Source organism: Primulina tabacum, chromosome 12 (genome assembly GCF_025594145.1).
Source record: "Primulina tabacum isolate GXHZ01 chromosome 12, ASM2559414v2, whole genome shotgun sequence".
NCBI classification, from domain to species: domain Eukaryota; kingdom Viridiplantae; phylum Streptophyta; class Magnoliopsida; order Lamiales; family Gesneriaceae; genus Primulina; species Primulina tabacum.
In genome coordinates, this window is record NC_134561.1 from 35,213,882 (window position 1) to 35,228,640 (window position 14,759).

Sequence of the window (14,759 nt, forward strand, 5' to 3'; positions counted from 1 at the left end):
TGCATGAGCTTCGATTTGGTTTTAGGTAAGCTTTTGGCTTCGAATTTTGGTTGTTCTTGGTGTATTAGTTTATATAAGTGAAGAATTGAGCTTTTCCCCTAATTTCCAGCTAGGTTTTCGGCGTGAACAGTATTTTCCGGCGACTTTTCCGACGAGCCATTTTCGCGAAATCACCATTGTGTGTTTAAGCTTCGTTTCTTGAGGTATTAAGCTTGGAATTTCAGAATTTGTATGGGTTTAATAGGCTGTCCGGAATTCGATTTTTAACCGAGCCGATTTAAATTGTTTTAGTCGTTTGGTATGCATTGTATTGAAGTGTATAACGAATTTATATTGTAGGTTTTATCGTTGGACGAGTTTCATTCGATAGTCCTTAAGAATTTACCGTGGTATTGTAAGCTATAGTTGAGGTACGTTCAAACCTATATCATTATGACGCTTATATTGGCGTGTAAGAATATTCGGTGAATGTTGTTTGCTATTATGTGCTTTGAATGTTTAATCTGATGCATTCATGCATAAATTGTATTGACATAATATATTGAGCCTTGACTTCTTTGACGGCTATTTACGTTGATTCTATTGAGATATATTGAGTCATCAGAGGGACGAGTGGGTTAGGATTAGCCACATTCCCAGATGACAGCTAGGGACGAGCGACTTAGCTACTCGCATTCCCGATGCTACGTGCATGGACGAGCAGCGATTTGATGCTGCATTCCTGGCACGGGTGGCCACTGTTACTGTTGATGATGCTATTCGTTTGGACTCCATTTGGTATCCGTTATTTCATTGTTACCATTCACGCATCGCATGTCATTGCATTTACTTGATATTATTACATGTCTTTTATATACGTCGTGATTTTACTGGTTTGTCGTACTGGGGTCCGACCCCTGTTTTCTTTTGATGTTGTGGTTGTTTTTGATGCCATAGCAGGTCATTCCAGGGGTTTTGACGCGTCTGGTGGAGCGTCAGCGAGTGGTACCCAGTAGTCAGTCGGTTGGTGTCAGAGTTCCCAGATATTTATATATATTATTCTGGTTTGATACATTTGCCAGGGAGATGCCCTGTGTAACTGTATGGTGATGTTTTTATGTTGTTTTGGATTTTATTTGTGGTTATTATGTCTAATCCTGGCCAGTGCGGCTGTAGGATGTTTGTTGGATTGGTTGTGAAACTGATGTTATTTCCGAGCGTATATTGTTATTGTTGTGTTTTGAAATTTTTGGGATGTCCTACTTACGGGGAGGTCATGCCGAAATTTTCTGTAGGCCCTAATGAACGTTTTAAACTCGTTTTCGCTGTTTACACCATTAATCCTTGTTGTGTGGTAATTAAATATTAACTAAGTGCACGGGCCCTGACAATTTTGGTATAGTATCGGTATGAATTTGCTTATACAATAATTTAATATATAGATTAACTAAAATTAAATAAAATAATTAAAAATAAAATGTTATATAATAATTAATAAAAAAATTAAATTTTAATTATGTTTTTAAAAAGTACAAATAAAAGGAAAAATAAATAGATGAGAAAAGAATGAAAGTTTGTATTGAATTTGGGAAATTTTTCAATTAAATGTGCATCCAAATCTTTAGGTTGAATCAAAGACTTTTGTTGACAATTTATTGTTATACCTTAGACTATAATTATTGTACTTAATAGAATTCCATAGAGTCATTAAAAGTCTATTGACATTTTGAATACCTATAGACTTTTGTAGAGTTTTTAAAAGTCAAGTTTGAATACCACATGAATTTTTAAAAATCTACAAAAGTTTACATTGAATACCACTGAACTTTTATGGAGTATATAAAAGTCTAGTTTGAATACCTCTAGACTTTTAAACTCCATAAAAGTCATTAAAAGTCTATAACCAATACACCCCCCTTAGTTACTTTCATTAACTTTTGTAGAGTTTAAAAATCTAGGGGTATTGAACATGGACTTTTATAAACTCTATAAAAGTTTAGTGGTATTCAAATTAGATTTTTCTAAAATCTTAAAAAGTCTAGTGGTATTCAAACTTGACTTTTTAAAAATCTATAAAAATCTATAGGTATATAATATTTACATAGATTTACAATGATTCTAATATAATTCTTTATGTACAAACTTAAAACTCTAGGTACATCTATGAAACTCAAAAATTCTCTTCTACTCACCCTAGAGATTTTGATAGACTTTTAATTGAATAAAATATATTTCTCACTCATATATCTCTCTTCCTCATTCAAAGACGACACTTTTCTCCTCTCTAAAGACAAGTCGAGGGTTCCTCGAATTTCAGAGATATAATTCCTTTCTTGAATCATTATTGATTTGATTAAAAAAACATATTATGATTTTTATGTATCTCTTTCCGTGTTCCATTCGTTGTTTGTTTCTGTCTGTTTATGTGTGTGCTCCAAATTTTTGCATATAATGTGATATGGAGAAGTTTGTACATCTGGCTTTCAGGTGTTTATCGTTTGCATCAAACGGTGTGTGATAGATAAATAAATTTTTTACAAGATTGTTCTTATATTTTTGTTCGATATGCTACTTATTTTAAAATTTTGTAATTTTTCAAGATTATATATGTTATTCATTGGTTACTTGATTCTACAAATACTGTTTGATAGGTAATTTTTTTAGTGGATTGTGGATATGCAAATCGACGTCAATTCTTGGGTATTTTTAGAGGTGTTTGTTATCATCTCTAAGAATTCACTGGTCAAGGTCGTCACCCTGAAGATGCAAAAGAGTTATTCAATCTTCGTCATGCCTATTTGAGAAACGTCATGCCTCCGTCACTTCACATAACCTCTCTTCTTATCTTCTCTCCTTTCATCTATCTCGTCACTCTCTCAAATTTTTCGTAGTGTATCTCTATATATATTTTCATCTTTACTTTTCAAAATTTTTATTTTTTGCTAATTGTTCATTTAATAATTTTTTATTTTAATATCATTGGAAATTTTGAATTCTAGAATTGATTTTGTGATTTTTAATTTATGATTTATACAAATTAATGTAATATTCAATAATAATAAAAGATGATCCAAAAAAATGTCGTTTAATTCTTAATAATTGAATAGCCTCGCAACAACCATGATTTTTAAATATTTTTTAGCATTTTCAATTAATATGTAAGCTATGATATTTTTCTACAAAATTATATCCACATAATACTAAATAATATTTTTTTCACGTGTATATTATTAATTCAAAAACAAGGTTACATATTAATCAATTGATGTATTTTAAAAATTTTCAAACATGCATACAAACCCACATATATACACATGTAAGGATTAAATGATTTAATTTTTCAATTAGTAAATTAATTTATTAATATAAATATTGAAAAACTATTTCAAACTGAATATGTTATATATGTTTATTAATTATTTGTTCAAAGAAATTAATAAAAAATAATATGTTATAATTAAGCTCAAAATTTATATATAAAAAAATCACACAAGTCTATAAAAATCATGTTAAAAAGTCTACATAAATCCACATAAATCTGGTTATAAATCTGTGAGATTTTGCAAAAGTCAATAAAAATATATCAAATCCATAAAAGTCTATCATTTGAAAAAGTCATTAAAAGTCATCAAAACTCTGTATTGAATACACCTCACTTAGTGTATCAAGTGATGATTCTGATACCACTTGAAAGGGCTGTTGATCTTAAACGTACATGAATTAATATATTGTGTGCATCAGAAGTTAGTGTTGTGTTCTGGTGTTGTGTTCTGGTGTTGTCAACATAATGGCACAACATGCAGCAGAAATTGATTATTTAACACACACGTAAATTTTGAATGAATAAACACCAGTTTTAAATTATATACAAGTATTTGTACTTGTGCAACGTCTCATGGCTAAAATTCACTAGAAAAAGACGTAAATTGTTTACACAAAATAATACTAGTGAAAGTAACAAAACCAAATTTCTTGACACTCCAAGGAATTATGATGTGATCGGTTAGGGGGATCATCGTTGAGCTACAATAATTCAGTTCTTGAAATATGTAACACCGATGAATTAAATCGAATTTGGTGTTCAAATCAAGCGGAAGATACTCGAAATAATCCTTCGTAGAAACCGATTAAATATTTTGTAAAGCATTTAAAATATATGCAAGTTGAATGAGTAAAAATATTTTAGTTAAAGCATTTTATCAAATACTTGGTATGCAATATTTTAGTATTTGAAGAACACGTAAAATGCTTCAACTCATCTTTAAAACTATGAAAATGATAAGTAAATGCAATAAACAAATAGACACGAATTTGTTTATGGATATTCAAAGACTTCAATTGCTCCTACGTCACCCCTTCTTCCCCTTGGGAATGATCCACTAGAAGACTTTGATTTATACAACTCTTTGTACAAACTCACTCAGCTTAGGACTTACACTACTGCCTAACTGAACTCCTAGCACTAAAGATTGTAGGCAGCACCTCACAATCAACATATTGTTTAATGTCTCATATGCAAAGACTACAAACACAATGTTTTACGTCTTTGTGTAAAGACTCACTCAACTAATATTTGAAGTTCAAATCTCTTGTATATGTGTGAGGAATTTATCCTTTACAGTGTACATCTCAAATGTATCATCACACAAGGGCTTGTGTTCTCAACTGGCTGATTTCTTCATGTTAAGTGCCCATGCTTTGAATCCTCTTCAAACGCTCTTGTTTGATCTTCAAGATGTTGTATTTATAGGCCCCAACAATGATATATACGTTAGACGCAAAAATATGACTGTTTGAAAAGTTTCTGTACTGTTTTTGATATTGTAACGGTCAAATTCGCTTTGCTGGACATTTTCTCGAGTGGTCAACTCGTCAACTGGTTCAGTTCAACTGGTCTTCAGCTGATCTGGTTCAGTTCAACTGGTCTTCAGCTGATCTGGTTCAGTTCAACTGGTCTTTAGCTGGTCAGGTTTAGTTTTAGCTGGTTCAGTTCAACTGGTTCGGTTCAGTTTCAGCTTGTTTGGTTCAGTTCAGTTGGTCAGCTGAAATCAGCCTACCTGATTTCAGTTTGTGCAAAACCAGTAGTTTCATTGTCATTTATCAGTATGTTAAGCTTCGATTCAGACTTTGACTTCTGAAGATGATTTGTAGATTATCTTCTTATCTTTCCAACGCATACCGAATCGCTTCATTCTAATAACCGAGCTGAGAGATATGACTAAATACTGCAACTACTCATACCCAACTGATTGTTATTTTAGTGCAATCAGTTCGGTAATTTAGCGATCAGTTAGACCTTGATAACATCCGATTTTGCCCAACTGACGTGAAATAAGACTTGTTTCAAATTGAGTTTTCTGATCAGTCAAGTTGGCAGATTATTATTTGAATTATCCAGTTGAGAGATTTCATCAAAATACCTAAGCTTGTCAGAAATTAAGTTTGTGCAGAATTCAGTTTCAGTTTACTTCTTGTTTTAATATCTTCACACTTGATTAAATATATTAGAAACACAATAACAAGTTTTGTTAACATCAAAATCAAGATTGCGAACATGAAATGTTCCAACAAATTACAATGCATCAAAATCAACGAAACTAAAACACAAGATGCATAAACCAAAGTTGATTAAAAACAATAAAACAACACTCTGCGTCAGTATTGTTCTGCACGTGTTTTCAACACCAATCAGCAACACGACATAAACGTGAGTCGATCACTCAAATTTTCTTCAGTACGAAAATTATCTCAAACTCTGAACGTCGTGTATGTTCAAAGCAAAACTCCAGCAGCTGCGTAAAGATCATCTCCAAGCCGTTATTGCTTCCTCTCTCAATATTCCAAATATTTGGATTTTCATATCTTGACATAATTATCTATGCATGAGAAAAAGATCCTACAAACATGGAAACAAGAGTTTATTAGGAATCAGACTCTATTCAGATATAAGATATTATATTTTAGAGATAAATACCAAAAAAACAAATCATATAGGATAAACGTCAAGATTAGATTAGGTCAAACAAGTCTAGGAATGCAAAACACTTATATTTCAAATAAAATAAAATACAAAGATTAATTAAGAATAAAATATTCCTTTCAATTTTCATCATATCCCGGTAAACTATCATCATCGGACATTGATCTATAAGAAGCCTTAATTGGTCAATCATCATTTCATTCATGAAATATGTTTCATCAATTAATGAAAGCTTTGGAATCCATATTTCAAAAAGCAACATATGAAATTTGATTTTTACTTGAGAGAGAGGGTCTACCCTGATACTAACTCGAACATGCAAAAAGCCTTGTTTCGTTACAGATAGTTATATCCATGAAAATCAATTTGAGAAACAAGTTTAGACAACTTTAACTTCAACTCCTCCATTAGTTCCTTATCAGAAAGCAGTATTTTTTTTAACAGAAAAACCACCAAGCCACATGGGGTTAAGCTGAATCCCAATTTATACATACATATAAGTGAACCACATGTAAAAATTTGAGGATCCAGCCTTACCTCTTAAATCCTCTCCACCAAGAATCTTTCTTTCTCCTTCTTTCCTCTGCTTCTTGTCTTCTCTTTGTGGTTTCTTCCTCCTTTTCTTTTCTCTATTCATTGCGAAAAATATAAATGTTTATTTAATTGGTCTTTCTACACACACATGTATACATTTATAAATGCATACATACAGTCATGAGCATAGTCATATGTACTCGTTTACCTTTTGATAGATGTATTTGCTTACGTACATATATCTATACATGCGTACATTATACATAAAGTCACGGCCATGTCATGTGCACTTGTTTACCTTTTGATAGATGTATTCCCACATGTTATATACACTAACATGAAGTCCTTCGTTCCCCAAGGATAGTTGTTCCTCTTCTATTTGCCTCGCTGATACCACAGCAGATGGGCTAGCATCGTCCAACTCGATACTTTCAAGTGTCGGTAAATTTACAAAATCAAGTGGGATTTCTTCCAGGTTGGTGCACTCCCAAAGGAATAGGCGCTCAAGTACTGGAAAATGGTCTTTCTCAGCTCTCCAGTACCGCAGATCCGTTCCATCAATAAGTAGAGATTTTAATCGACAAAATTCACCTTTTATTGGTTCCCACTCCAAACCTTGAAATGCATCGTTTCTCAGCTTCAGAACTTCAAGATTAGGCAACGAGCCAACTATAGACATATCTTTCCAAGAGATTCTGGTACCACTTAAGGTCAACTTTATGAGATTTTGAGGCAGAGTAAGGTCCTTTGAAATGGTAATATACGATGCTGGTTCAACAATGCATTTCAGTATTTCAAGCTTCTGTAGTTTCTTCAAATGTCTAAGAGAAAAGGCCTTTCGCTCATCTTGTTTCTGAACCCGGATCCCTAGTTTCTTTGCATTTGGAATTCTTTTTATGAACTCCTCTGTACAGCTTGAACCACATATATATGAAAGAGTTTGAAGATTTTCAAGAACCGAATTCTTGTCACCCTCTGGTGGATGAGGAAAATAACATGTTCCAAACTGGAGATGCCTTAAATGTCGCATCCACCAGATTCCTTGAGGTAGATACACTGATGAATCAAAGAGTTTTTGGCGAATAATTAAGGTTTGGAGATTCCTTAGAGAATCAGGTAGATATTTAGAAATGTGAATGTCATTAGTTTCTAGCTCACAGCAGACATAAACATACCTTAAGTGTACGAGGTTGATTATTTCAGAAGGGAAAAACTCCAAATCCACATTAGACAAGTCCAGTACCCCGAGAAGTTTATAACATGACCATAATTCATTGTGAGGTTTACTCTGGGATACAAGAGAACGGACAAGTGAAGAAGTTTCTGTCGTTCTGAGGAAGTCTGCTCGAGCTTCATCTGTAGAATCTTTACGAATGAATAGGCGACGTGTATCCTTGGCGATTTCTTGACAATAATAAATGTTGGCATTTAAGGTATGAATAAACTTCTCATCTAGCGCTTTACTCAAGCACCACTCCCTTAACAGATCGTGGACGGTGCACGATTTAATTTTCCCATTGTATCTCTTATCTCCAACCAAAACAAGATTCCTTGATATCAAATCTTCCAAATAGTCCTCTCCCACCTCTTCCAGGCTTTTTGAGCTATTCGGTTTGATGAATCCCTCAGCAATCCATAGTTTGACGAGCTTGGAGATTGGAATTTCGAAATCTTGTGGATAAACTCCGGCATACAAGAAGCATGCTTTCAAATGATGTGGCAAATGGTCGTAGCTTAAAGATAACAGCTCAGTGCATCGCCTATCTTTCGAAATTAAAACTGAGTTGAGATTTTTCGCAATGTATTCCCATTCTCTCCTTGTTCTTAAGACATTGGACAAGAGGCCGCTTATGACAACAATTGAAAGTGGAAGTCCCTTGCAACTTCTTACAATCTCCTTTCCAAATTCCTCAAGCTCAGGAAGGCAACATCCATCCCTGAAAACCATGGAACAAAACATATCCCAGCTTTCGTTCTCATTTAGGAGACGCATGTGATGATGATCAGGCTTAAACGAGTTTGCATAGGCAGCCACATCAGATAGCCGAGTAGTCAACAAGACCCGACTCCCCTTATTGTCATCAGGAAGTAGTCTTTTAATGTTTCCCCAAGCCTCCTTATGCCACAGATCATCCATTACAATGAGATATCTCTTACCTTTCAAACATTTATACAGACAGACTGATAGTTCTACATCACTCTTTTGATACATGTCATCTGTTAGCATTCTCATGGATTCCAGAAGGCCTAATAGGATATTCCTCTCTCTATAATTTTGGGATACTGTTACCCAAGCAGCAACATCAAATGGAAATTCAATAGATTTCTTATAAACATTTTTAACCAAAGTAGTCTTACCAATACCTCCCATTCCAACTACCGGTATGATTCGTAGCTTCTCCGATTGTTGTCCTACGATTCGTTCCAACAGTTGCAATGAATCATCTTCGAATCCAACCATGGTATAGTCACCACAAGAAGCAAGTGGTAAACATTGTGTAAAATTCAAATCTTTAGCACCCTCCCATAAGTCCACCAGCCGTGTCACCTTTAGCTTAATCGATACAATTTCTTCCACCACAATCTTCAAGTGTTGGATAATGATTTCGCTCCTCCAATGTTTTTCCCCACCACTCACCGCAAAAAAATGCTTTGACATGTAGGATTCAATAACATCTTCTGTTTTGTACGCCGCATCTCTGATTTTTCTTTCCAAACACCGCGCAACACGGCTTCTTTTCCTCCAAGAACGATCAAGAAAATCGTGGAAGCTAGCCATGCTTTCAAGGAGAGATTCAATCTGCTGCTTCTCCCAAGGAATCTGGTGGTCACCAAGGTGGTGAGGATGCAGTATATTCTCTAAAATTTGCATGAGAGAAACTACAGCAGCATAAGCCATTTTCAATCTCTCCAAACTTACTCAAACTAACATCTGATAAATTCTCTTTTGTAAGTGCAGATTTGAAACAAACCGAGTCGCATTTTTTTTAAAGAAAAAAAAAATTATGACAACCACATAAACAAACAAGAATCCAGACGTCGACAAAAAAAGAAACCCACCAATTGTAATAAAATTTTGCGGCAATATTATTGTTATTGTACGCAGCATGATTGAATGCTCCATTCCTTATTTTATTACAATGGCTGCCTGCCAGTGGGGGAAGAAGGCGTAAGTCAACGATGTTCATAATTTTTATTTTTTTAATATCCTTCATGTAGATTGAACTAAATCATCCAACAATATAGAAAATTTAATGTAACATATAATTCAATGATGATTAATTAGAAAAATTATAATTTCGGGAATGTAACGTCACGTTGTTCATTTTTTTCAGACTATTTGATAATTCAAAATCTTAGGCTACTTGTATTTTTAAAAAAATTAGTCATCATGTTTCGATGTTATGTCATGATTCTAACGAAAAATAATTAAAATTAGAAAAAAATATTAATGAGTGGATTAATATCATTATATTAACCGACAATATTAATAAAATAAAATATAGAGATAAAAATGTGATTATTTTTCTATTTTTTTATTTTATATGTTTATATCTTGTTTGGTGTGACATCAATGTATTGGCTAAAAAAATATCTCATAGTTTTTCACATAGAAATAATTTCATTAAATGTCCAATCCAATTAAATTATAATTAATATTATCTTTGAAGCATATGTAAAATTCAAAAGACACAAGGTCCCTAATAATTATTATCATATTCTTTAAATTTTATGGACCATTTCCTTCCATCTCCCTTCACCAATTTTTTAAAATTTAATTATATCAATAGAGCTCACTCATCTCATAGATAAAGATTCGTGAGACTGTCTCACAAGAGACCTACTATATTTTTTAAATCATTCATACTGTGTGTATCACCACATACATGTAACTGACATACATACACAAACATTTTAGACATCGTTTGATGCGAACGATAATATATTAATGGATTACATACTTTTGTTTCGATAAATATTTGATTCAAATATACGGAATATTAAATTATAGAACATTTTGTCAAGAAATATATTGTCTCCTAGATCTACTTTCGTCCCCGCCGAAGTTGTCTCAACTTCCCATAGAACTCTGCTTCTTGTTTTCTCATTCTATCCTCGGCTTCTCGCCTTCTATCGTCCCGTTCTTTCCTCTTCTTTTCCATCGCTTCTTGTCTTCTCCTCTCGGCTTCTTTCTCCTTTTCCTTTCTCTATTCAATGTCAAAGAATTAAAAAGAACAATGTTCTAAGTAACTTTTTGTTAATCGTAGGCGCATGTAAAATATTAAAGCACATTTTCATAGTCATAGTGATGTGTATTTGCTTCTTACCTTTGGATAAATGTACTTCCACAAGTCATGTACCCAGAAGTTCTTCGTTCCCTATGAGTTCTTGATCCTCTTTTATTTGCCACGCTGATTCCGCAGCAGATGGGCTAGCATCATCCAACTCGATACTTTGAAGCGTCGGTATGTTTCCGATATCAGGAGGGATTTCTTCCAACTTGGCACACTCCCAAATCGTTAGCCTCTGAAGTCTTGGAAAGTGGTCCTTGTCAGCTCTCCAATGCTGCAGATCAGTTCACTCAATTAGAAGGGAAGTTAGTTGACAAAATTCACCTTCTATCGAGTCCCACTCCGGCCCTCGAAATGCATCTTCTTTCAGTTCCAGGACTTCAAGATTAGGCAACGAGCCAACTATAGACATATACGTCCAAGGGATTCTGGTACCTTTTAAGGTCAGTTTTTTAAGATATAGAGGTAGAGTAAGCTCCCTTGAAATAGCGACATTTGATCTTGGTTCGACGATGCATTTGAGTGTTTCAAGCTTATGCAGGTTCACCAAATGTTCTAATGGAAAGTCCTTTCGCTGATCAACTCGGATCCCTAGTTTCTTCACATTCGGAATTCTTTTGATGAACTCCTCTGTACAGCTCGAGCTGCTTACATATAAAAGCGTTTGAAGGTTTTCCAGAACCGAATTCTCGTCACCCTCTTGTGGACATGGAAAATAACATGTTCCAAACTGGATATGTCTTAAATGTGGCAAACTCCAGAATCTTGGATGTAGACGCACTGATGAATCCTTGGGGATCCAGTTTTGAGAAATAATTAAGGTCTGGAGATTCCTTAGAGCATCGGGTAGATGTGCAGAAATGTAAATGTCCCTTTGCTCACAACGGATAAAAACATACCTCAAGTGTACGAGGTCAAGAATTACACTAGGGAAATCTTCCAAATCTACTTTTGACAAGTCCAGTCCTCTGAGAAGTTTACAACACTGTAGTTCATCGTGAGGGTTACTCCATGATAGAAGAGAACGGAGCAGTGGAGATGTTCCTATCGTTCTGAGGATGTCTGCTCCAGCTCCACCCGATGAATCTTTACGAATGCATAGGCGTCGTGGATCCATGATGATTTCTTGACAACAATAGATGTTGGCATTTAAGGTATGACTAAACTTCTCCTTTACCGCTTTACTCAAGCACCAGTCCTTTAACAGATCATGGATAACCACCTCTTCCAAGCTCGTCGAGCTATCCGGTTTGATGAGTCCCTCAGCAATCCATAGTTTGATGAGATTGGAGATTGGTATTTCCAAATCTAGGGGGAAAACTCCCGTATACAGAAAACATGCTTTCAAATGATGCGGTAAATGGTCATAGCTCAAAGACAACAGCTCCGTGCACTGCCCATCATCTGCAATTAAAAACGAATTGAGATTTTTTGCAATGGATTCCCATTCTTCTCGTGTTCTTGGTAGTTTGGACAACAGGCCACTTATTACAACAACTGAAAATGGAAGTCCTTTGCAACTGAGTGCAATCTTCTTCCCGACCTTCTCAAGCTCTGTGGGGCAACTTTCTTCATCCCCAAAAACCTTGAAACTAAGCAGATTCCAGCTTTCGTTTTCATTTAAGAGACGCATGAGATGATGTTCATGTCAAGCCGAGTTTGCATACGCAGCCACATCAGAGAGCCGAGTAGTCAACAAAACCCGACTTCCCATGTTGTCATCGGGAAATAGTCTTTTTATGTTCTCCCATGCCTCTTTATGCCACATGTCATCCATTACAATGAGATATCTCTTGCCCTTTAAAGATTTATACAAACACTCTGATAGGTCTTCATCACTTTCTTGATGCATTTCCGTTGTGAGTCTTCTCATGGATTCTAGAAGGCCTAATAGGATATCCCTTTCGCGATAATTTTGGGATACCGTTACCCAAGCAGCAACATCAAAATAATGTGGTATAGATTCATCTTGAAAAGCATTTTTAACCAGCGTAGTCTTACCAATGCCTCCCATTCCAACCACTGGTATGATTTGGAGCCTCGACTGCTCTCCTAAAATTCTTTCCTTCAGTTGCAATGAACCATCTTCGAATCCAACCATGGAATAGTCACCACCAGAAGCAGATTTTGATGGCTGGGAAATTGGCGAATAATGTTTGTGATGCAAATCTTTAGCATCCCGCCACAAGTCATCGAGCCGTGTCACCTTTAGCTTAATCGGTTTGATTTCCTCCCCCACCAACTTCAAATTTTCGTTGACGATATTGCTCCACCCAAGTTTTTCTCCTTCATTTTCTGCAAAATGATGCTGTGATAAGTAGGATTCGATAGCATCTTCTGCTTTATATGCCGCATCTCTGATTTTTCTCTCCAAACACCGCGCAACACGGCTTCTTTTCTTCCAAGAACGTGTTAGAAAATCGTGGAAGCAACACATGCTTTCAAGGAGTGATTCTATCTGCTGCTTCTCCCAAGGAATCTGGTACTGTTCACCAAGTATGTTATCTAGAATCTGCATGAGAGAAACAACGGCAGCGTAAGCCATATCGGATCTTTCCAAACCTGTGAAGGATATTTGAGTTCAGCTCAAATTTTTTTCTGAGTTTTTTTTAGGAAACTGTTATCTTTAGCTCCCGTTTACAATTAAGATTTGCAAGTCTTTGTTTATGATAATAAATTCGCATCTACATGTGAACCAACCAAGTTGCCGTTTTTCTTTCTTAATTATTAGCATATAAGATCTGGACGTTGAAAAATAAACCCACCAATTGTAATAAAATTTTGCCGCATATTTTATTGCATCAGCAAGATAAGAATTTGATAATGTTTGCCGCCAGTGGGGGGAGAAGAAGGGCGCAAGTCAACGATGCTTATGCTTGATTTAGATGGATTTGGATCCTCTGCTGTAGTTGCAATACACTCTTTACACGAGATGATCATGTGATCATCTCGTTTAATCCGACAACTTTTTAAATTTATCTAATATGGTATGATGTCCACAAGATGATTACGTGATCATCTCGTATAAAAAATGCACAACATCAAATAATATGTTTTAAACATAGTAATGTCCAAATAAATTTAAAAAAATCATGGATTTTAGCAATGTGCAAATCTTTTTACTCAAATGGAACATAATGACAAATAAATATCAAATAAAATTCTGTAACTAACAGAATTATCATACGACTATTTAAAAAAACATTATAATTGTCAGTAAATTCAATCTCAATTATGCTTTTACTAAATTTTTAACATCTTATCGAGTTTTTCAACTTTTTTTTTAAAATTTTTTTGAGAATTACATATCATGGATAGTTATTTATATCATAATGAATCTTTTGCAATTAATATTGATGACTATTATTTTCATGTGAAATAAGAATTTTCAAATAATTTAAATCAAATAAGTATGTGCATAAAACATATGCTTTAAAAAAAAAGCAAAAACTTGTGTGAGACGGTCTCACATGTCGTATTTTGTGAGACAGATATCTTATTTGGATCATCCATGAAAAAATATTACTTTTTATGCTAGAAGTATTACTTTTTATTGTTAATATCGATAAGACCTACTCTTAAAAGATAACATGTTTTTCAAATAAAATTCTCTTATTTAACAAAAATGGTCACACTAATGTTAAAATAAAACCACTAAAATTGCTATTAAATTCAAAATCAGTTATGCTTTTGCTAAATTTTTAACCTCCCATATATTTTGTTTATTTTTCTCTATTTGTTTTTTAGAATTGCATATTATAAATGATTGATTTTATATCATAATTATTTTTTCAACAAGAAAGATTCTTGAATATGTAGCTGACGTCAGCTTGTTTGGGTCGCAATACTTGGTCTTGATTTTTCTATTTTGCTTGCTTTTGAGGAGATAATAAGTAAATCTTGAATGAAACAATGTCCAAAGTGTTATGAAATTTTTGGACTTTATATTATCTTATGTAAAGATATAAACATTA

General features: G+C 34.3%; 1 protein-coding gene across 1 annotated transcript; it reads right to left on the reverse strand.

Annotated features, from left to right (window-relative positions):
• Positions 1–5,493: 5,493 nt before the first annotated feature.
• LOC142520392 (uncharacterized) lies at positions 5,494–13,496 on the reverse strand. The gene is given in 5 exon segments (XM_075623379.1): positions 5,494–5,875; positions 6,497–6,588; positions 6,792–9,408; positions 9,554–9,641; positions 11,110–13,496. Coding segments are annotated over 5 exon segments (5,058 nt in total). The 5' UTR covers positions 13,331–13,496; the 3' UTR covers positions 5,494–5,835.
• Positions 13,497–14,759: the final 1,263 nt, after the last annotated feature.